The sequence below is a fragment of the Chelonoidis abingdonii genome, chromosome 11 (assembly GCF_003597395.2).
Source record: "Chelonoidis abingdonii isolate Lonesome George chromosome 11, CheloAbing_2.0, whole genome shotgun sequence".
Taxonomy (NCBI): Eukaryota; Metazoa; Chordata; order Testudines; family Testudinidae; genus Chelonoidis; species Chelonoidis abingdonii.
In genome coordinates, this window is record NC_133779.1 from 57392106 (window position 1) to 57417203 (window position 25098).

General features: G+C 46.9%; 1 protein-coding gene across 1 annotated transcript in view; it reads right to left on the bottom strand.

The window, feature by feature from the left end:
- The window catches only part of LOC116831157 (IgGFc-binding protein-like), a 124223-nt gene that overhangs the window by 54141 nt on the left and 44984 nt on the right, over window positions 1-25098 (bottom strand). Inside the window, 4 exon segments of the mRNA XM_075070687.1 lie at window positions 12140-12193; window positions 20698-20984; window positions 22172-22552; window positions 24757-24956. Coding sequence (XP_074926788.1) covers window positions 12140-12193; window positions 20698-20984; window positions 22172-22552; window positions 24757-24956 — 922 coding nt within the window.

The window sequence follows — 25098 nt, forward strand, 5'->3', positions numbered from 1 at the left end:
GGGGCTTACCTGAGAAACTCCCAAGCTCACTACCGCTTGGATATCTCGCTGCACCAGATCGGAATTGATGGGGCCTGACCCCCCTTTCCTCTCTCTGGTGCCCCAATCCTCCCTTGGTGGACACCCAGATTCCAAATCCCTTGGATGCTAAAAGCAGGGGAGAAAACCCCTTCCCCCCTCCTTCCCAGGCTTGCCTCTGGTCTTAGCCTGCAAGTATCAAGAAACCGGTTTCTCTGCTTCCCAAGAGATAAGCGTTCTCTGCCCCTCAGAACTTGAGATGCAAAATACCAACAGCTTGGCTTTGCCTTTCCCCGTGCCTGCCTTCCCGTGAGGGAGACAGATACCTGATTACAGAGGTGATTCTTTTCCTCTTCCCCGTAGCCGCTCTTTCCTGAAAGCAATAGGAAAATAGCCCACAGCCTGGCTTTCCCTTCCCTTTGCCTCCCTAGGAAAGAAACTTCCACACTTTTAAAAGAAAAGTTTATATAAAAAAGAAAGAAATATAAAACAATAATCTTGCATTAAGAAACTCAATACAGGCTCTTGCTTATAAGAAAATATGAAGAAATAGTCTGATTTAAAAGATAGCCCGATTAAAACCAGTCCAACCAATCCCCATACATGTAAATAAACCCAAGCTCCTCATAGCCGAATTGCTTGGGTTCCTTTGTACTCACAGATGTGTAGGAGACACTTGGAGATAAGATGCAGTTAGGAGAAGCTTGTTAACTCACAGCCGAGAAACAACAAAGACACAGCCATCCACTCTTACCGTACAGACCCAAAGCCCTCATAGCCGAATTGCTTTGGGGGTTCCTTTGTCTCACGACTTTGGTTAATATTGAAATAAGAAGGAGGAGTTAGGAGGAAACCTTGTTTACTCACAGCCGAGAAAACAAAAAAGACCCCAAGTATCCAAATTCCCGCCCCTGACTTTTAAACAATCCAGTTCTCTGATTGGTCCTCTGGTCAGGTGTTTGGTTACCCTTTCCAGGTAAAAGAAACTTAACCCTTACCTTACCTATCTATTTATGACAGGGTAAAGTTAGGTGTTTTTCACCTGGATCCCTAGGAACTGGGAAAGGGTAGGGGGGTGCCTAATTTAAGAGAGTTATGTCTTCAGCCCTAGGAACTGGGTAAAAGTGGATGCCCTTGAGTGTGGGGGTAACAACAGGAGGGACCAAAACTTCCTAAGTCACGATACATCTATGAGAACCAGTAGCATTGTTAGTGTCTCTCAAAACCGAAAAAAAACAGTCCAAATCACACACTACCATCTTAATTTTTAAAAAACCTCATGATTTGGGGCTCATGAGCAGAGGGTTGGACTAGCTGACCTCCTGAGGTCCCTTCCAATCCTAATCTTCTATGATTCTAACCCTCTCTTTGTTAAACTAAATAAATTGAGCTCCGTGAGTCTATCACTAGGAAAGAAGCTTTCCAATCCTTTAATCATTCTTGTGGGTCTTCTCTGAACCTTCTCCAGCTGGTCAATATCCTTCTTGAATTGTGGACTCTAGACCTGGACATGGCAGCAGTCATACCAGAGCCAAATGCAGAGGTAATATAACCTCCCTACTCCTATTGGATAGTCTCCTGTTTAAAGTATGTGATACATGGATATAGTGAAAAGACTTGAATCAAATCATCCTGGAGTTGCTGGGACCAGCACCCTGTTCTGTTACAGCCTAGTATGACATTCTGCCAACTAGGCCACAACATATGACAGGCCCTGCAGCTGCACCAGCTCAATAGTCCGGACTTCCTAATAAGTCAGCAAGGCTGCCAGATGGCCCACCCTGCCTGACTGGCTGAGGAAGCTAGCAGCCCCCTGGCTGCTCAATGCACATGCCCATGGACTCTCTGCCTCGCTGTGCTTGTCTCTTTCCAAGCCCTACTCCTGCTGTGCTCCTCCATAGCTCCAGTCCAGATCCTGCTTTGCACCCAGGTTTGATGCAGTTCTGTCTCAGCCTCGCTCCTGCCTTTCCTGGTAATCTGGTTCCGATCTTCAGTTCTTATTCCTGAATCTGACTTTGGCTCACCCCTTGGCTCTGGGATTTGGGCTCTGACTGTAGTTCTGACCTTTCGCTCTGATTCTGTCTTGACCCTTGGCTCTAGCATGCAGACTCTGACTCTGGTTCTGACTTTGGTCCTGGTTCTATGTCTTGACTCTTGGTTCTGGCATTGGGATTCTGACCTCAGTTTTGACCTTCAGCCCTGGTTCTGGTTTTTTCGACCATTGGTTCTCACACTCAGACTTGGACCACTAGGCCTGACTACCTGTGATCTGGTCTTCTGACATCACACCACCTGGCCTTCATTCTATTGGCATATTGTCTGACCACTAAGTGGCAGTAGAGCTGAACTACTAGATTGTAAATTCTTGTACTGTGTACAGTATAAGGGATATATAGACCAGATATGCCTGGAATGATTAATAACTAATGATTCCTTCTGGCCCTCAACCATTAGAAAACCTCTTCATCTCTGTTATCCCAAAATAGGATCCATCTATGAAGACAGTAAGAAAATGGTTCACATCATGTGAGACACTTTGTCTAAGAACCCACGGATCAGCCAAGGTTGAGCATTCCCCTCCCCAGCTATAGAAATTAAATTTGGCAGAGGGATAGCTCAGTAGTTTGAGTATTGGTCTGCTAAACCCAGGATAGTGAATTCAAACCTTGAGGGGGCCACTTAGGGATCTGGGGCAAAAATTGGTACTTGGTCCTGCTAGTGAAGGCAGGGGGCTGGACTTGATGACTTTTTGGGGTCCTTTCCAGTTCTATGAGCTAGGATAGGTATATCTCCATATATTAAAATAGCTGAATTAGAATATTGTTAATCACCTAGGCAAGAATCTCTTATAATTTGCATAAGTATAAACCTCTTTCTCCCTCCCAACCTAGCTAAAAAACTCTACGTTATTAAAGAAGAGTCAGACCCTGATTTCCTGCGCAAAGTGGCCCATTGCACATTGAGTGGATCAAGAAAAGGTGGGTGGAGAAGCTGCAAGTTAAACAAACTAGAAATGTGGCTGTAAGGCTAAAAGGTCCAATTGAGTGAACTGTTACCCCAAGAAATCCAAGCCACGTATTTTCACCCCAAATTATAACCTATACATTGTTTTCTTCTAAACTAAATATATGGTGAATAATCTGTTTTTCACCCTAAATTAGAATCTGCACATATGTTTGCTTTGCGAATCAGATCTGCATCCTGCTATATGTGGAACACACATCTCATGTTCTGTTGTAAGTCCTAATGCCCAGTATAATCAAAGATTGTGTGGAGTGTGTTCTCCAAATTGAGAAGATTATAAGGATTTTGTTGGTTTCCATTGTAAGTAACTGTTGCACGTTGGAAGTAATAGGAATTGTCTGGCATAAGGAGAATGGTAAGAGATATAAACCAGGGTAAAACTGTGGTATATTAACAGAGATTGCTTGAAAGGAGAGGATCCCAACTGATCGAAGGGGACAATTATGAAATAACATCATTGAAATGAATCAAACTTAAAAAGCCTCCAATCAGAAAAGGATTGAAGACATTTGCTGTTCACTGTCGCCATTTATGGGATACCAATGGAAGCCAGAGAGAAAGAACTGCACCCACATGGCACCTGTCCAATAGGAGTTAAAGGGTGGCCTCCTCCAATGAGCCCTGAAACAAAGTTCTATAAACTGGGGTCACCAGCTGTTCAGGAGAGTGAGTTGACTGAACCCAACACAAGAAGCTGCAGAATTTTAAGTGCGACCGACCTACGTCCAGACCAGCAATGTGGAAAGGACACTCCCCCATCCCAGGGCTAAGAGGATAACAAGTAGCAGTGAGATTTCATTTCACAGATTGTGTTTCCCCCTCTATTCTTTAATATAAATAACTGTAGGTTATCTCAGGGCCGCCCCAGGGGGGCAGGGGAGCAAGTGGGGCAATATGCCCCAGGCCCATAGGGGCCCCCACATGAATATAGTATTCTATAGTATTGTGACTTTTTTTATAGAAGGGGCCCCTGAAATTGCTTTGCCCCAGGCCCCCTGAATCCTCTGAGTGGCCCTGGATTATCTTGCTGAGTCTGCACTCTCTCATGAGGCCTCAGTAACTGTATTTTAGATTTTTAACTTCTTTATAAGTCTAAGCAAATTGCCCCAAGAGAGAATTGCTTTAAGAAATTGCTTTTAATATTCTAAACTTGTCTCTTTTGCATCAATGTAGGCAAAGAGAAGTGATCACACTCTTCTAAGGGCTTTGGAGACAAGGGATCCCTGGGCAGTGTGATAAATGTGTTAGGTACTAAAGAATTGAGAACTGTTGATCATAAGTAAATGGAATCAGAAATCTTGGTCATTTGCATTGTTCTTTGCTATAACTGCTGAGCCTCAACTCCAGATATTTGCCTGCAAGACTGTACTGTGTGTGTAATATGTACAATGGGTTGTGTCTACACTGGAGTAGTGAATGATATCTTAATTGTGGGCTCTGGGTGTATTAATAAACGGCTGGTTAAAAATAATCACTAATTAGGGAAATATGGTCCTGTTTGAGAAATCAGGATTTGAGGACTCTGTTCAAGTTAAAAGTTGACCTGAAAAGAACCCAGCGTTAAACTAGTAAACTAATGCTCCCTAGATCAGTGTTTTCAAACAGTGGGTCTGCGGTGCACCCAGCTGCACCACTACCAGGAGCCCCAGAGGTAAGGTTCATGCTCAACCCCACACCCAATCCTCGCCCTAGCCCTGAGCCCCCCAAAACCCAGATCCCCTCTGTACTCCACCCCTCATCCCGTCCCAGCCCAGAGTCCTGACCCCCTCCGCACCCAACGTCTCTGCCCCAGCCCTGAGTCCCCCAAACCTAGAACCCCTTCCTGCACCCCAAACTCCTCATCCTGGCCCCAGCCCAGAGACCTGATCCCCTCCTGCACCCAACCCTGCCTCAGCCCAGAGCCCTCCCACATCCTGAACCCCTATTCCTCCCCACAGTCTCACCCCAACCCTCTGCCCCAGCCCAGAGCCCCTCACCCACAACTTCTCATCCAGCTCCATTGGGTCGCAGGCTTCAACAATTTTCTTCACACTGGGTCCCCAGAAAAAAGGTTTGAAACCACCGCCCTAGACTCATAGAAAGGGTTATCCTATTGGATCCTGTTATAGATTGGCAAACCTAGTTCGATATCAGCTTTAAATCTAACTGGCACCCTGGCAATTCATGAGTTCACCCCTTTCACACCTACAATGGCTGTGGCTCTATACACTCCTCTTGTATTATTAATATTTATCATTTGCTCCTGATGTAAACCCACAGACCTATCTCCATTGCCACAATGATCAACACCCACAACACACCTTTCAAGATCCACGGATTCTACACTGCCTGTTTCAACATGTGAGGTACCCATCCGGTGCACTAAATGCCCCAGTAACACCTCTGTGGGTGAAACAGACAATCACTACATTCTTGAATGAACTCGTACAGGAAATGGTCAAAGACAAAAACAACTTTATCTGTGGGTGAACCCTTTTCACAAAGCGATCAATCTGGTATGTGACCCGATCCGTCCTCATCTGAAAGGAAACTGCACAGTGCATTCAAAAGACCAGCCTACAAGCTTAATTCATACCCTGCTAGACACTAAAATCACTGGCTAACAGAGACACTGGATTTCAACAATCTGTAACCACTTTTACCAAGTGGTTCTCAAACTTTTGTACTGGTGACCCCTCACACAAGCAAGCCTCTGAGTGCGACCCCGCTTATAAATTAAATACTTTTTAATATATTTAACCTTATAATGCTGAAGGCAAAGTGGGGTTTGGGGTGGAGGCTGACAGCTCACAACCCCCACGTAATAACCTCGCGACACCCTGAGGGGTCCTGACCCCCAGTTTGAGAAAGCCTGCACTAACCCCTCCTTTTGTCCTATGTCTGCAGAGGTGTTAATGAGCCACTCTACCTGAACACTTTCTTGATACATGCTAACTACTCATGCTACACATTTAGCTATGTCGATGAGGCCCGGGGGCCACATGCAGCCCGCGTGGGCTCACTGTGTGGCCCGCAGGGATGAGTAAGTGAGCTCACTGTGCGGCCGTGGGGGGTGTTAGGCAGTGGAAGGCAGTGGCGGGGGGGCAGGTGAGCTGGCGGGTGGGGGGGGGTCTGAGGAGGCGAGCTGTGAGTCAGGGTGGCTGACCTGTTCTACTGATGATCTGGCTCCCATCCCCTCTCCAAGGTTGCAGCTCTCTGGAGTGCTGCCTTCCACACCTTCCTCAGTCACACCTCATTCATTCATGGGGAAGATTCTGTATTTACTATCTAGCCAAAGAATTTTCTTTTACCTTAATTATACTACCTTAGGGGCCCACTATAACATATTACCAAGGTTCAATACCGCTGTTTGGTGGGGCAGTGCTGGGGAAGGAGGGTTTGTTTCCACGGGACGGGCGGTGCTGGGGGAGGGGGTATTTCAGGGGGGCTGGGTGGCACTGGGGAGGGAGTTTTTCAGGGGGGCTGGGTGGTGCTGGTGGGAGTGTTGTGTTTTGGGGGGGCTTGGCAGCACTGGGGAGCATCGGTGGGGCCGGGAGGTTCAGCCCTCAGCTGTTTTCTCTGGAGTAATATGGCCCTCGTCGCTTTACGAGTTGTGCAGGCCTGAGCTATGAGGCTGGGAGTACCTTTCCTAGATCTGAAGAAGAGCTCTGTGTGGCTCAAAAGCTTGTGTCTCTCCCACCAGCAGAAGTTGGTCCAATAAAAGATATTATCTCCCCTGCCTTATCTCGCTAATGTCCTGGGACCAACAAGGCTACAACAGCTCTCCCTTACATCTGTTCATTTATCAGTTAACCCCATCTCCCACTGATGTCAACATGCCAAATGGTTGAGTGCTCAGTGCCCCTGATTTCAGCTCATGCTTTAGCTACAAGGAGCCCAAACCCAGAGGCTCCTTGAGTTCAATAGGAATGTGTCCAAATCAGATCGTTGAGTGGTTCAAAGAGACAGAAGTTACTGGTATGCTGAAAGCAGAGTCTATTGTTAGGCTGGGAAGGGTTATACTTTTCTTGGTAAATGTCCTTGTCACCATACACGCAACACCGCCAAAAATAATCATTCCTGCATGACTAATCAAAATGCTGCTTGAGAACTTTACTAGCATTTGATTGCACTCAATTTACTTTGTATATTTTGACGTGTGAAGTAGACAATTGGAGTTTTAACCATTATACAGCTTTCACACTTTGAATCTGTCATTAATAATTAGTGTCTGAGCCCCCATGCAATGTTAGGCATTCCCCATGATTTCCTGCAACTGTGAAAATAAAAGTGAAAAAATGCTTAAAAATCAATATTAATATTACCTCCCTACCATGCTGACCACAACTGTTTCCTTTTTCTCCCTTCTGTCTGATCCCCTCAGTTCTCTTATACTCAGGCTGTCAGCTCATTGGGGTGGAGACCATCTCTTTGCTCTGTTGTTTGTACAGCATCTGGTGCTGTGCAGTCATGGTCTACGACTGGGGCACCACGGTGCTACCGTAACACCTCATAAAGATCAATAATAATTTATCAGGAGTTGGGACAAAATTTTAAAATCTGCATACCTAAAGTTAGACCCCTAAATAGAACTGGTCCAAACTTGGAAATTTCATTCCATGGGTAATTCTGAGATTTCAAGAGTTCCTTTTGTCCCAAATCAGAAAGAAACACTGATTTTTCTCCCCCGAAAATGAAATTTCATCTTGAGTCAACTGAAACATTTTGATAAAACTGAAATGTTTCATTTTGATTTTGAATGCTTTTATTTTGTGAAAAAGTATAATAGACAATAAAATACATTTTACAGTGAAAAACAGTTTTGAAATGAAAAATGAGAAACATTTCATTCTGAAAATGTGCACCTGTTCCATTTTGACATCATCGAAATCACAGAGTCACAGACTTTAAGGGCAGAAGGGAGCACCAAATTACCCAGCTGGCCTCCTGAACGTCACAGGACACCAAAACCATTAAGAAGCCTCACACCAAACTCAACAACCAAAAAGAGACCAAAGAATAGAGTGGAAGAAAAAGGCACAGGTAGAGACCGTTGAATCACGGAAGTCAACGAATGGCTATGCAGGTGGTGGAGAGAAGTCTTTGGATTCTTTGACCATGGGATGGTGTTCCAAGACAGAGGAGTGCTAGGCAGAGACGGGCTCCACCTAATGAAGAGAGACAAATGCATCTTCGCAAGCAGGCTGGCTAACCTAGGGAGAAGGGCTTTAAACTAGGTTCACTGGGAGAAGGAGACCAAAGCCCTGAGGTAAGTGGGGGAAGTGGGATCCCAGGAGGAAGCACGAGCAGGAGAGTGCAAAAGGGGAGGATTCCTGCTTCATACTGAGAAAGCAGGGCTATCAGCGAGTTATCTTAAATGCCTATTGTGACAGACCCAAACCAGTGGGGTACAGGAGTCTGGTAGAGGGCAAATAATCTGGTCACTGGATGAGTAGTTTTCTGTTCCCTGAGTGACCAGAGCAGGGGCTGCACTAGAGTAATCAGGAACCTGCTAGAACCAATTAAGGCAGACAGGCTGATTAGAACACCTGCAGCCAATCAAGGCAGGCTAATCAGGGCACCTGGGTTTAAATAGGATCTCCACTCACAGTGGGGTGGGGGGAGCCGAGTGAGAAGGACGTGCATAGTGAGGAGTGGGACAAGAGGCACAAGGAGTGAGAGGCTTGTGCTGCTGGAGGCTAAGGAGTTACAAGCGTTATCAGACACGCAGGAGGAGGTCCTGTGGTTGAGGTAACAGAAAGGTTGTTTGGAGGAGGCCATGTGGGGAGTAGCCCAGGGAGTTGTAGCTGTCATGCAGCTGTTAACAAGGCAGGTAACTATATGACAGCGCAATCCACAGGGCCCTGGTGGATCCGGAGTGAAGGCGGGCCCGGATTCCCCCCAAACTCCAACTCCTGCATCACGACACAGGAGGAGTTTGACTCACTTGTGGGGCGGGGGGAAGATCACCGAGGTGAGCAATCTGCCATAAGCGGCAGAACCCACAAGGTAAGGGAGGAACTTTTGTCACACTCTAAACACAATGCAAGAAGCCTGGAGGACGAAGCAGGAGACTGGAAGTCCAGGCACAAATCAAGGAAATATGTAATTGGATGACAGGACTTGATGGGAAACTCACGATGGGTATATTATGGATGGATATAAACTGTTAGAACGAACCAGGCAGGCGCAGAAAGGTGTGGGGTTGCATTTTATGTAAGAGGCGTATCTGCTCAGAGTATGAAACTGCAGGAAAAGCTGAGAGTCTATGATTAAGTTTAGAAGTGTGAGGATTTTGACTCCTCAGGGAAGTGATGGGCAGGATCCACTGGAGAATAACACGAGGGGGAGAGGAGTCCAGGAGAGCTGGCTGTATTTTAGAAGATCCTTATTAAGGTTTCAGGAACAAACCATCCCGATGTGTAGAAATAAATAGTAAATAGTGGGCACTAGCTTGGCTTAACATGAAATCCTTGCTGATCTTAGACACAAAAAAGAAGCTTACAAAAAGTGGAAGCTTGGACAAATGACCAGGAAGGAGTATAAAGATATTGCTCAGGCACCACAGGAGTGAAATCAGGAAGGACAAATCGCATTTGAGTTGCAGCTAGCAAAGGATGTTAAGAGTAACAAGAAGGGTACCTTAGCAACAAGGTGGTCAAGGAAAGAGTGGGCCCCTTACTGAATAGGGAGGCAACCTAGTGACAGAGGATGTGGAAAAAGCTAATGTACTCAATGCTTTTTTTGCCTCTGTCTTCACAAACAGGTCAGCTCCCAGACTGCTACACTGGGCAGCACAGTATGGGGAGAAGGTGACCAACCCCCTGTGGAGAAAGAAGTGGTTCAGGACTATTTAGAAAAGCTGGACGAGCACAAGTCCATGGGGCCAGATACGCTGCATCCGAGGGTGCTAAAGGTGTTGGCGGAGGTGATTGCAGAACCATTGGCCATTATCTTTGAAAACTCATGGTGATCAGGGCAGTTTCCGGATGACTGAAAAAGGCTAATGTAGTTCCCATCTTTTAAAAAGGAAGAAGGAGGATCCGGAGAACTTCAGTCAGCCTCACCGTTCCTGGAAAAATCATGGAGCAGGTCCTCAAGGAATCCATTCTGAAGCACTTAGAGGAGAGAAAGTGATCAGGAACAGTCAGCAGGATTCACCAAGGGCAGGTCATGCCTGACTAACCTAATTGCCTTCTATGAGGAGATAACTGGCTTGTGGATGAGGGAAAGCAGTGGACGTGTTATTTCTTGACTTTAGTAAAGCTTTTGTTATGGTCTCCCACAGTATTCTTGCCAGCAAGTTAAAGAAGTATGGGCTGGATGAATGGACTGTAGAGGGATAGAAAGCTGGCTAGATCATCGGCTCAACAGGTAGTGATCAATGCTCCATGTCTAGTTGGCAGTCGGTATCAAGCGGAGTGCCCAAAGGGTCAGTCCTGGAACCAGTTTTGTTCAATATCTTCTTAATGATCTGAAAGATGACATGGACTGCACCCTCAGCAAGTTTGCAGATGACACTAAACTGGGAGGAGTGGTAGATATGCTGAGGAAGGACAGGATAACAGAGGGACTAGAGAAATTAAGAGATTGGGCCAAAAGAAACCTGAAGAGATTTAACAAGGACAAGGGCAGAGTCCTGCATTTAGGATGGAAAATCCCATGCACTGCTACAGACTAGGGACCAAATGGCTAGGCAGCAGTTCTGCAGAAAAGGACCTAGGGGTTACAGTGGACGAGAAGCTGGATAGGAGTCCAGTGCCCTTGTTGCCAAGAAGGCTAAAAGCATTTGGGCTGTATAAGTAGGAGCATTGCCAGCAGATCGAGGGATGTGATCATTCCCTCTATTCGACATTGGTGAGGGCTCATCTGGAGTACTGTGTCCAGTTTTGGGCCCCACACTACAAGAGATGTGGAAAAACTGGAAAGAGTCCAGCGGAGGGCAACAAAAATGATTAGGGGGGCTGGAGTACATGATTTATGACAGAAGAGGGCTGAGAGAACTGGGATTGTTTAGTCTGCAGAAGAGAAGAATGGTTTTTAAGGTCAGGCTTGACAAAGCCCTGGCTGGGATGATTTAGTTGGGGTTGGTCCTGCTTTGAGCAGGGGGTTGGAGTAGATGACCTCCTGAGGTCACTTTCAACCCTGATATTCTATGATTCTATTGCAACCCACAGGAGAATAAACTATTATCTGCCACAGGCAGAGGAGAGGAGGGACTGAGGACCACCAGGCCCAAGGCTCCTTCAATGGCAGGGAAATTATTAAATTAAATATACGCAGGTAATCCCGGCAAGTGACCTGTACACACATGTTGTAGAGGAAGGTGAAAACCCTCCAATGTTCCTGCCAAACTGATGTGGGGAGGGGAAAATTCCCTCTCACAGTGCCTGTGGCCATGGGAGGTGGGTGAATCACGGAATCGGGGAGGCTAGCCCCTGGCCCAGCTCACCCCTTCCACCTGAGACCTGGCCCCTGCCAAAGCCCAGAGGCCTGTGCTCCTCCGCAGCTGCCAGGTCCACACCTCAGCCCTGGGCTGCCCAAGCACCTCCAGCCCTGGAGCACAGAGTGGTGCATGGCCTCCTGCACCAGTCCCAGAGCACCCCCCCAGAGCCAGGCAGACCCAGCCACCCCAAGTCCCAGCTGCCCTAGCTCCAGCCCCAGCCCAGCAGGCTTCCCGGAAGAGGAGGTGCCCAGCTGAAACTCTGAACATGAGCCTCGGGAACATAAAACATAAATGAAAACTGAGCCCCTTCCCCCCCATCATCACGAACAACCCTGGTGCACAATCCCACTCATAAATCTCTGCAGCTCTCTCTGAAAACTCACAGCTTCATTTCAATTTTTTCTGAAACAATTATATTGAAATTGACACATTCCTGCAGAAAATTCCACAAAGCTACATTTTCTGACAGAAAACGTTCAATGGGGAAATTACCGAGTAGCTCTATTCTTAGTTCCATATTTAGGCACTTAGGGTGGAATGTTCAACAGCGTCTAAGTGATTAAGGAGTGCCAGTCCCCCGAGCTTAACCAGCATAAGTATCCCACCCCTAGATGCATAACTTCAGATGCCCAGGGTTCAAAACTTTGCCCTGGTATTTTGATCCTTACTCACCGCACAGAAGCACCAGCCAGGTGCAGAGCAGCAGCGTCCCCTTCTTTGCCATTGCTGGAAAACGAGGGGAAATGTGTCAGATTAATGCAGAAAGAAGGCAAGGCTATCAGTGTCTGAGGACATTAGCGGTGATCAGCTGCCAAATTTACCCCCTTCCTTCACCTGAGAAATGGGGACAGAATGGCCTACCTGGGAGGCAGGTATATATTCTCTCTATGGGGAAAGTGAGGCACAGAGAGTTGAAGTGACATGAACAAAGTTGCAGAGTTAGTGATACAACTGGGGATAGAACCCAGGACTCCTGACTCCCTGCCCCCTCCTGCTCTCACCACTAGACCCCACTCCCCTCCCAAAACTAGGGATAGAACCCAAGAGTCCTCACTCCTAACCATTCCTGCTCTAAACCCCACACCCCTCCTGCATAAATGCAAGAGAAAAATTGGAAACAAAGAAACATTAGATGTATTGCGTCCAAAATCCAGCTCTCACACAGAGCAAAGAACCACATATGACAGGTAACTATCCATTTATCTATCTGAGAGAAACAAGTTGGGTGAGGTAATATTTTTTATTAGAACAACTTCTGTGGGTGAAAGAGTCAAGCTTCCCAGCTACACAACTTGAAGAAGGGCTCTGTGTAGGGCTTGTCCCTTCCACCAACCGGTGTTGGTCAAATAAAAGACCCACCTTGTGTCTCTAATATCCTGGGACCAACATGCCTACAATAACCCTGTAAACAATATCTATCTAATCTATCTACCTATCTATCCCCATACAAATTGTCTATCTATCCATCCCTGTTTGCACCCCTCTGTCTAACTAGTTAGCTGTCCCACCCCATCTATCTAGCTATAGCATTTTTAAGGTTCCTATCGCTCTGTGATCTAAGCAGTTTTGCCTCAGTAGGGAAAGGACAAGATTGTGCTCACCTGCCCCATGCACCTGGCTAGCCCAGTGCCTGAGCATTCAGGTGCTATATAGCAGGGAACGCCTTGGGAAAGTAGCCAATGTTCCACAGTGACACCCATGGGTGGGGTGGGGACAAGCAGTAAGTGTCAGATTTAATCACAACTTCCTGAATGAGAAAGTTCTTCATACATTATACAAGCCTATAATGCTGATCTATATTTACTTATCAATCCCCATACACACCCATCTCATTATACTGGAAAGAATAACAGCTACCTCGCTGTGTGCCATAGGCTCTTCACTGCTACATCTAATGGTGATTCTCCAACATGAGTTAAGGTATTAGGAACATGAACAAAGGAAGTAAATAGTGCAGCCTTCCAAAGACCTCAAGGAGGCACCTGCATCCTTGGCTGCGTTGTTCAACCCTGTTGAATGCATGTGATGTTGTGCTACAAATTCCAGCCATTTGATCATGTTAGACCTTTCTCTGCTAGGCTGAAGAGGCCATTACTAAATATTTGCTTCCCTTGTAGATACTCATAGACTGTAATCAAGTCACCCCTTAACCCTGTCTTTGTTAAGCTAAATAGAGTGATCTCCTTGGGCCAGTCACTATAAGGCAAGGTTTCTAATCCTTTAACCCTTCTCATGGGGCTTCTCTGAACTCTCTCCAATCAACATCCTTCTGGAATTGTGGGCACCAGATCTGGACACAGGCATGCAGCAGCAGTCACACCGGTGCCAAATACAGAGGTAAAACAACCTCTCTGCTCCTACTCGAGATTGCCCAGTTTTGCATCGCAGGATCAGAATAAGTGATTTATTCTGTAATTCTTATTTCCTGTAATCTAAACCATGTGGTCCTTTCCTAAAGGAGAAGGTGGTAGGAGTGAGAACTAGATCTGTCACTCTATCTCCATATACCCCATCTATCTAGCTATAGAATCACAGAATACCAGGGTTGGAAGAGACCTCAGGAGGTATCTAGTCCAACTTCCCTGATCAACGCAGACCAACACCACACTAAATCATCCCAGCCAGGCTTTGTCAAGCCGGGCCTTAAAAACCTCTAAGAAGGAGATTCCACCGCCTCCCTAGGTAACCCATTCCAGTGTTTCACCACCTTCCTAGTGAAAAGTTTTTCCTAATATCCAGCCTAAACCTCCCCATTGCACTTGAGACCATTGCTCCTATTCTGTCATTTGCCCACTGAGAACAAGCCGAGCTCCATCTCTATGGAACCTTCCTTCAGGTAGTTGAAAGCTGCTATCAAATCCACCTCTTTCTCTTCTGCAGACTAAACAAGTCCAGTCCATCAGCCTCTCCTCACAACTCATGTGCCCCATCCCCTAATTATTTTCGTTGCCCTCCGCTGGACTCTCTCCAATTTGTCCACATCCTTTCTGTAGTGTGGGGCCCAAACTGGACACAGTACTCCAGATGAGGCCTATCTATCTAATCTATCTACCTATCTATTGTGCCAATTTCCGTAGTGCTTGACAAAGAGTTTATTCTGCATAATTTATTCAATTTTCCTGTTAATGGAGACAGGTTCAGTGGGTAGCTGTGTTAGTCTGTATCAGCAACAAGAATGAGGAGTACTTATGGCACTTAGAGACTAACAAATTTATTTGGGCATAAGCTTTCATGGCTAGAAGCGTTTTAGCCCACAAAAGCTTATGCCCAAATAAATTTTTAGTCTCTAAGGTGCCACATTTCTCGTCATTTTTCCTGTTAATGGAGTTACTCCTGATTTACACTGGCCTGCGCGAGAGGGGATCATCCCCATGGACCCCAGTTGAGTTACTCCTGATTTGCATCTGGGCCTGATCAGAATCAAACCCATTTCTGACTTTTTATAAGGGTTTATGGCATTTCTTTCAAATAAGAACCAGAGTATCTCTGTGTACGATGCTGTGTCTACAGAGCCTGTGAGCCAACCAGCCCCCATAGCAGTAAAAGCCCATGTATGCCAAGCAATCTGAAACGATTGCTAATTGGGGCCATAAACAAAGTGAGGTGTGGCCAGCTCTTCACATGCAAAGGCTATAGGTGATGGAGCATCTCACCTGGAAATCCCTTCCAATTGCTTTCTGCTGCTAGCTGGGCAAACAAGAGGGGAATTTTAACAAGGCAGTTGGGCTGGGGTTACAAGGTAACAGGGAATGCGTCATCTGAGAGCTTGTACTAGCGATGACTCATGTACACTGCTGGGGCATAGGTATCAGCACTGGCTCCGAGGGAACATGCCCCCTACGGAGCCCCCTGCCTTCTTTCCTGCAGCACAGAGTCCCCTAATCCCAAACTGGGGCATTAGAATCAGCACAGATTAGAAGGGAATGCGCCCCTTCTAAGCCACCATCTGACTTCCTACAACACAGGACCCCTTGGTGCCATGCTGGGGCATTGGGTGAATACCTGCTCTGTCGGGAGAGCATCCCTCCCATTTTCCCTACAGCTCAGTGCACCCTAAAGCCAGGCTGTGATCAGTCAGATAGAAGACAATCACAGTTTGTGTCCACTCCAGCACGTCTTACCCAGCTGATTGCTCTTCAAGGTTTATGATCCATTCCACTAATCAGTGTGGTGCTGGCAGACCAGGTACCATTCATGCCAGGACTCCATGCCTCACTGACCACTCAGAGCAAGTCTACACTAAAACCCTGCTCTGATGCAGCTGCACCGCTGTAGCTCTTTAATGAAAAAAGAATGCATAGAGCTCTCCCATTGACACGGTTAGTCCACCTCCCCGAGAACCGGTAGACTATGTTGGCGGGAGAGCTCTCTCGCCGACATGACACTGTCTACACAGAGGGAGGGAGGTAAGTCACTATAACTATGGCCCTGCAGCTTACATCGATCTAACTATGTAAGTGTCTACACCAAATTTCACTCCAGCCGATGTAACTCACCCACTATGCCAGCTTAATAACTCCAACTCCATGAGAGGCATTGAGTTCAGGTTGACATAGTTAGGTCAATCCAGTGTCAGTGCAGACACTGTGTTATTTACATCGACTTTAGTGGCCTCCAGGAGATGTCCCACAATGCCCCACCTTGACCACCCTGGTCACAGTTTTGAACTCTCCTGCCCAGCGGCCAGTTACACAGGTACATGCCCTCCCTTTAAAGCCTGTGAATTTTTGAGATTCAGTTCCTGGTTGCCCAGTTTGGAGAGCGCATGTAACAACTCCTATGGCTGGAGTGCAGCTGGACTGCACAGCTTCCTCCCCACAAACACTGATGAGTCCAGCAACTCGCCATTGCTCCATGATGGGGCTCGTTTGGCGCATGGAGGCATGGTCACCTGGAAAGATTCGACTATTGCTCACAATCGGCTGCAGCCATGAGCAGGAAGGGGATTTTTAAAATTCCTGGGCATTGTCAAAGCGGCGTAGGCACCTGAGCCAGGCAGTAGAGGTTGAACTGATAAGAGAGTGGCTGAACAGGCATTCTGGGATACCTCCGATACCTCTGGAGGCCAATAACAGCGCTTTTGGTGGCCACACTGGCGAAGCAGCGCTACATCACCAGCACTGCAGTCGTTATTCCCCAGGCCGAGGTTAAGTACAGCCAGCGCTGTAGCCAGGGAGATACAGCGCTGTATGTGCCTTGCAGTGTGGATGGTGAGTGTGTTGCACGCGCTGTAAGGCCACCACCAGCACTGCAGCTCTCCAGTGTAGCCAAGCCTGATGCAAAGAATCATTCAGCATCTCTGCCTTATCTCCTTGAATGCTCCTTTACTCACGACTCATAGGTCAGAGAGGACCAATATGATCATCTAGTCTGACCTCCTGCACAAGGCAGCCACAAAACCCTACCCATACACATTTATAACAACCCTAACCCATGACTGAGTTATTGAAATCCTCAAATTATGATCTGAAGACCTCAAGCTGCAGAGAATCCACCAGCAAGCGACCCATGCCCCACGCTGCAGAGGAAGGCAAAAAACTCCAGGGCCTCTGCCAATCCGCCCTGGAGGAAAATTCCTTCCCGACCCAAATATGGCGATCAGCTAACCCTGAGCATGTGGGCAAGACTCACCAGCTAGCACCCTAGAAAGAATTCTCTGCAGTAACTCAGTTCCCATCCCATCCAACATCCCCTCACAGACCATTGAGCAAATTATCTGCCTATAATCCAAGATCAATTGCCCAAATTAAACTATCCCATCATAACATCCCCTCCATATACTTATCAAGCTTAGTCTTAAAGCCAGATATGTCTTTTGCCCCCACTACTCCCCTCGGAAGGCTGTTCCAGAACTTCACTCCCCTAATGGTTAGAAACTTCATCTAATTTCAAGCCTAAACTTCCTATATCCAGTTTGTACCCATTCGTCCTTGTGCCTACATTAGTACTAAACTAAATAATTCCTCTCCCCTCCCTAATGTTAATCCCCGATATATTATAAAGAGCAAGCATATCCCCGCAGCCTTCTTTTGGCCAGGCTAAACAAGCCAAGCTCTTGAGTCTCCTTCTCATAAGGCAGATTTTCCATTCCTCGGATCATCCTAGTAGCCCGTCTCTGAACCTGTTCCAGTTTGAATTCATCCTTCTTAAACATGGGACACCAGAACTGCACACAATTTAGTATCTCAATCATTCAATGGCCCCACTGATTGTTTGGCAGGCTTCCTGTTTCTGATGTACTTAACATTTTTTTGCAGTTAGTTTTTGAGTCATTTGTTAGCTGTTCTTCAAATTCTTTTTTGGCCTGGCTAATTATACTTTTACACTTGACTTGCCAGAGTTTACGCTCCTTTCTATTTTTCCTCAGTAGGATTTGACTTCCAATTTTTAAAGGGTGTCTTTTTGCCTCTAACACGCTGTTATTTAGCCATGGTGGCATTTTTTGGTTCTCTTACTATTTTTTTTTTATTGGAGGGATATATTGACTTTGAGCCTCCATTATGGAGTTTTAAAAAATGTCCATGAAGCTTGCAGGCATTTCACTCTTGTGACTGTTTCTTTTAATTTCCATTTATAGCTTCCTCATTTTTGTGTAGTTCTCCTTTTTGAAGTTAAATGCTACTGTGATAGGTTTCTTTGGTATTTTTCTCCCCACAAGGATGTTAAATTTAATTATATTATGGTTGCAATTACTGAGCAGTTCAGCTATATTCACCACTTGGATCAGATCCTGTGTGCTACTGAAAACTGAATCAAGAATTGCCTTTTCCTTGTGGGTTCCAGGCCTAACTGCTTGAAGAAGCAGCCATTAATAGTTAATTTGTGCTTTGTGGCTTTTAACTTTCAGCTATTAGAGCTCATTCTGCCTTTGTTTGCTAGATCCAAAAGCCCTCTATTCTCCACGTCCTACTTAGAACAGAGCTGGGTGAAACTTTTCAGATAAAGCTTTTTTCAGTGAAAAATTCAGATTTGGCGACACTGCCATGTTTTGCAAATTTGTGTGGTTTCGCTCAATTGTTCATGTTGGAAAAAAAGAAAAACCTCCCAACATCTCAACATTTTGTGTTCACAGTTTCTAAATGAAACATTTTGATTTTTTGGGTTAAAAATGACTTTTTATTTCAAAATATCCTTGAAATGTAGATATATTTTTAAAAAATAAACAATGTTAAGAAACTCAATTTTTTTTAATTTCTCATAATTTACAGCAAAAAATGAAAAAAAAATTGCTCTGCTCTAGTTTACAGCTGCTAGTCAAGACATTTCTTAGATTCATAGATTCCAAGGCATCAAGGACCATTGTGACAATGATGTCTGACCTCCTCTATAACAGAGCCCAAGGATCTTCCCCAAAATACTTCCTGGAGGAGATGTAAGAAAAACATCCAATCTTGATTTAAAAATTGCCAGTGATGGAAAATCCACTGTGACCCTTGATAAATTGTTCCAATGGCTAATTACTCTCACTGTTAAAACTTATTTCCAGTATAAAATTGTCAAGCTTCAACCTTGTGGTATTGGATTGTGTTGGACTTTTCTCTGCTAGATCGAAGAGCCCATTATTTAACATTTGTTCCCCATGTAGGTACTGTGACAAAGTTCCTCCTCTACCTTGGTGGGTCCTGCACTTATTGGCAGATTTGCTCACCTCAGTGATCTTACCCCCTCTTGGTGGCAACCCACAGCTCTGGTCAGTCCTCATGTAGTCTGATCAGACCGAGTAGACGCGAAGGTTTCGGGGAGAACCCCAGACCACGCCCCACTACTCCAGGTAATCCAGCAGGGCCTGTGCGATATGCCAGTTATCTAACTAGATGCTTCCTGTAAAGATGCATAGCACAGCTACCAACTCCTGGAGCCTAAACTTCCATGGCTCCCTCCAACACCTTCTTCTATCATCACCCAACAGGACCCTTAACTCAGGTGTCTGATAATGCTCTGTCCCTCCGCTCCAATACTCCAGCAGCACAAGCTCAATCACATCTCAAGCTCCTTGTGCCTTTGCTCCGCTCCTGCCACAGATCCAAACCACATTACAAACTCGAACGGTGATGCTCCCTATATTTAAATCCCAGGTGCCGAATAAGCCCTGCATAATGATTTGGCGTGCAGGTGTATACTACATCAGCCATCGTCCTGCTTCATTAGGTTCCAGCAGTTACTCAAGAATACCTACATAGATGCAGAACACGCCCACCATGTCACCTGAGTCACTCCAGGGAATAGAAAACACTACTAACACTTAACGACCAGCCTGCAGTAATAAACTTTTACCCACTCTATCAGACTCATCGTCAACCACCACTACAACCAGGTCTACAGGTCTGTACACCAACTCACTATAGACTTGATCAAATCAACTCTTCCACTCTTCTCTTTGTATCCTAAATGCACCCAAACAGCAGCTAGGATCTCCATTAACACAAAAACGATAGATGCTATTAGTTATGTATAACTCCTAGCACACCTGTTATCTTTCCCCCGCCCAAGGCCAATGTAACACAAACGCAGGCACAGCAGCTACCATGGGGAATACAACTCAGGACCGTCCATTCGAGAGACACGGACTTCTCTAACTCGTGGGATAAAGCTTCATCCTTACGGACAAGTTTTAGTAGCAGGACGCACTATTATTATTTTTAACTATTTGTATGGCAATTTCACTGTATTGTGCTTGGCGCTGTACAGACACGAAACCAAAAGACTGTCTTGTTCTCTTCCTCTGAGTCAGGAAATTACCTTAAGGTAGAAAGAAACAGGCTGCGATAATAAAATCATTGGATGAAGTTGCAAAAATGAGTTTATTGGTTCACAGTCATATCTGCAGGTTTATTTGTTTTTATTGACAATCAGAACAAAGTCTTTTTCCTCATTAAATATCCTAGAGGACACAGAAAGTCACTAGGGCTACAGTTATGGCCCTATGAGCAATTCCTAGTTAGATGGCAGCAGGGTTCACTCCAGGGAGGGAAGATACTTTAGCAGCCAGGATTTTGTTTAGACGTCACTAAGAGACAAAAACAGGAGAGGAGTTAGTCAGCCTCCTTCAGGACTAGGAAGATGTCTCAGTAAGATTCCTTTGCAATTGATTCATAGATTTAAGGCCAGAACGGATCAGATCATCTAGTTAGCACAAGCCAGGGAATTTCAACCACTTTCCTCCCCAGGGAGGTACCTATAGACCATCTTAGAAAGATCATGGAAAGGGCAGTATCTGCAGAGCCACTCACCACCCAGAGAAGTCTCTGGCCTTCCAGGCATCAATAACCTCAGCAATGTTTCCTGTGACCTTCCCGCTGGGCAACTGCAGGTCATCGGAGACGTCGCCATTGAAGTTCCCGCAGGACGCGCACAGCTTGTTAGCCAGGCTCTCGCTGACTCTCACCGTCACCCCTCCACTGGGGCTGAACAGAACCTGCATCCCCGAGGCCTGGACCACGGCCACGTCCCCCTGAGTCCTGCTCACAGACATAGCATCAGAGATGTTCACTGGCAGCTGCATCAGGCGCCCGTTCACCTGGAACACACAGACATAGGTCAGAGGAGAGCTGGGGAATGTGGAGGTGAATGAAATAGGCCAGGAGCTGAACTAGAATCAATAGGCCACGTTACATGGCAACAGGATCTAGACTCTATAGAACCCATCATAAGGCTATGGGATCTACAGTCCATGAGTCCCAATACCAGGTAATGGGATCTAGAGTCTATGAGTCACAATAAAAACCAATGGGGTCTAGTGACTATGGGCCCCATTATATGGCAATGGGGACTAGAGCATATGGGGCACGACAAAAGCCAATAGTCTTAGACTGAGAGGTGCAGAAATCACTGTGACTGACTGAGAAGCCAATCAGTAAACAGTGCTCTGGAGAGCAACTTTTCCCAATTCTGTCAATACCCAATCAAGGTGCACTGATTTGCATAGGCAACTTGATTGGCTAAAGTACCTCCTGATTTCAGTGTTATTGACCTCTGAGCAACAGTGTTTCTTAGTGCAAAAAGAACTGTAGAGATTTTATGCAAATATTCAATGCCCTAATTGAAATATTTGATTAATGATACCTGCACTTATTTGCATCAATGACAGCAGGCAATCAAGAGAGAGACAAGGTGGGTGAGGTAATATCTTTTATGGGATCAGCTTCTGTTGGTAGCAGCACAAGCTTTCAAGCTATGCAGAGCTCTTCTTCAGGCGTGTACAGCTCGCAAGCTCCTTCCTTCCACCGACAGATGTTGGTCCAACACAAGATATCTCACTCCCCCAATGGACAGGTCCCCCCATGAAGGGGGGGGGTCTTTTCCCCAATGGACAGGTGCCCCAGTGAAAGGAGAGATCTTTCCCAGGGAACCTACTGAGTCACAGAGACCCTTCCTAGAGCAGTTCCCTGCCTCTCCTCCAACCTTCAAGGAGGGACACAGCAGGAGTGAGGGGGGATGGGAGTCAGGACTCCTGGATTGCAGCCCCAGCTCTGGGAGGGGAGTGGGCTCTAGTGGGTTAGAACAGGGGGAAGTCAGGACTCCTGGGTTCTAGTTCAGTCTTTGCTACTGAATAATTGTTCATCAATAACTCATGTCATCCCCCCCAGCCTGTACACCATGTCCTGTCAACACCGGGGGTTCATGAGTAATTTCTAGTCTTCTCATCATTTCGGTGGCAGCTGAATGAACTTCGACTCATGCTGTTCTAACGTGGCCCCCTCTTACCCAGGTCTCCTTGTTCCTTTTCACAGCTATGAAAGCATCTTGGAAGAAAATGTAGACGGTTGTCCCAGCCATTGTTGCCCCATCACTGCATGCCCTGATGTCCACCACCACCCTGAACCAGGAGGGGGAGCTGTCGTTGCAGAGAGAGACCAGCTCATAAGCGCCACTGTGCAGAACTCCTCCAGAGGTGCCGTCAAAGGAGGTGAGCTGGGCTCCGGGGAGCAGTGTGCACCGGCCTTCCTGCTTCACGCAGCCACGCACGCCATCCTGGAGCGCACAGATCTCTTTGTCGGGGCAGCTGTGTGGCTCGCAGACGAGCCCGCCTGAGGCCTGGCAGGTGCACTTCTCGGAGCAAGCACCAAAGATGATGCTTTCCCCGGCCTACAGGGAAATTCCCAAGCAACTTTGTTACAGGAAAGCAGCAGGAGAAAATTCCCAGGATGGGATCAACTCAAAGCTCCCTTTGATTATTTAAATTACAGTAGCCTGCGGAGGTCAGGGTCCCATTGCGCTGGGTGCTGTATATATAAATAGTGAGAGACAGTCCCTGCCCCAAAAGGTATGTCTTTACTGCAGAGTTATCTCGAGAGATATTTCTTTCTCTGGGGTAGCCTAGCCCAGGTCTGAGCAGTCACACCGCAAACCCCTACCCAAATTACTCGATCCCCCTTGGTGCTGAGCTCCACCGTATGTGCTGCTGGGACTACTGGGGGCATATCCCGTGGTGCTTTCTGCTGCAATAAATGTGGGAATTGTGGTAATATTTTATCAGGTCTATGTGCACTTCAGTTTCCCTTGGCTCTTTGTACTGTATAAAGGGAAGGGGTGAGGTGTTGGATTCATGTAACCACCTGGTTGGAGGCCAGAGTCATTAACAAATGGAATAAATTCTAGGCTTGTGAACGGAGGGTCTGGAAGAGACAATGGGAACCCAATGGAAACCTGCACTGACCAACTACCAAAGACAGGAATTTAGCTGCAAGGAAGCAGAGCAAAGGCCCTGAGCTGGAGAATGAAGGGGAAAGGTGCCGGGTGGCTGGGTGAAGAGCTTAGCTCACAGGGGCTCTCCCCTGGGATGGAGACAAAAGGACACAGCCAAAGAAAGGAAGCAACATGGTTCCTCCGGCAGCATGACTGAAGGGAGCCAGGCCGTTAGTCAGTCTGAACTCTGCTGTGACCTTTCTTCTCTGTGCTAACCCAAGGCCTTTCAGATGCTGTAGCCAGGGGACTAACAAGCTGTTACCTTGAAAAAGGCACCTGGTGTCGCCTCAAATTCTCACCGAGGGCTTTGCACTCTGAAGAGGTAGGAACAAAACTCTCACAGGAGTCCGGCTTGGCTGGACTCGCTGCAGGGAGCCATGGAGAGACAAGGGATCACTGGTGCCCAAAGGGCCACTTGCAGACTCACAGGGCCATGGGCCTGCCCCTGTGGAGCTGTGTGGGTCTTTGGGGCCCAGCACACTAAAGGGGTCACCCCAAGGGACTAGTTACAGGCTGGCACATAAACCAGTCCCCAGTGAATTGTGGGACAGGACGGCTATCAGTGATTTAGCCTGTGTCTTCACGGCAAAGTGCCTGCTACCAACCTGAGAATGAACAGCACCCAAGGTCCAACCACACTCCCACTCCACTCCCACCCCATCGCACCCCCAGATGAACTGGCCAACCTGGGCTGAAAGAACCACTGAACTCGAGTGAGAACATCAGAATGGCCATAGTGGGTCAGACCAATGTCCATCTAGCCCAATATTCTGTCTCTGGCAGTGACCAGTGCCAGATGCTGGAGAGAGAATGAACAGAACAGGGCAATTAGTGCGTGATCCATCCCCTGTCATCCACTCCCAGCTTCTGGCAGTCAGAAGGTTGGAGACAACCCGGACCATGGGGTTGAAGCCCTCAAAATCTTGGCAAATAGCGTTGGTGGCTCTATCCTCCTTGAATTTATCTAACTCTTTGTTGAACCCAGGTATAGTTTTGGCCTTCACAGCATCCTCTGGCAACGACTTCCACAGGTTGACTGTGTGTGGTGTGAAGTACTTCCTGACTGGGTTGAAGATGGAGCATGATAAGTTTATGAAATTCCTAGACAGGAAAGGACCTGTCCCATTCCCCATCCTCCAAGCCAGCCACTTACCCTAACTGGGGTCAGGATTAGACCTGCAGCCCCCTAGAGGGGAAAGGCAACATGTCCCTTTCCCTACCCCCTAAGCCAGCCAGTGTCCCATGCTGGGCTGGATCAGACCCACCGCCCTCTAGTGGGGAAAGGCTCCATATCCCATTTTCCATCCAGTCCCATGGTTTTTCTGTGATGAATCCCTAGCGCATGGCATAGTTTCATTTCACATGCAAGGATCACACAGGGTAAGTGTTTGGATGTTCACCTAACCCACTGCCACTGACTGCAGCGGAAGTCACATGGGTGACTGAAGGCAGGACCTAGCTGTAGGTTTCATGTGTCACTGCACTGAAGGACACAGACACCCAGTCGCTGTAATTCCCAGCTGGGACAATCCCACACCTACAAGGACATCTGATGCCAAATGACAGCATCGAGGATGACAGCCGACTCGTATTCCAGCACCCACCTTGATGTAGCGTCCGTCACGCACGCAGCCGCATCCTTCCATGGACGTGCATGTTTCCCCATTGAATGCATAGCCAGCGTCACACTGGCAGCCTTCAAAGCATTTTGCAGTGCATTGGGCAGGGGAGAACAAGCCGGCACATGTGAAATCGCAGGATCTAGTGCACAGCTCGTAGTGGCTGTTGGCCGGGCAGGTGAAAGCTGGAAAGACAGAAGTGAATGAGAAACGGATGAAAAACTGAGGCTATGTCTGCACTACAGCAGCTACAGCGGCACAGCTACAGCACTGCAGCTATTCTGCTGTAGCACTTGGTGTAAATGCTTCCAACATCAACTGAAGGGG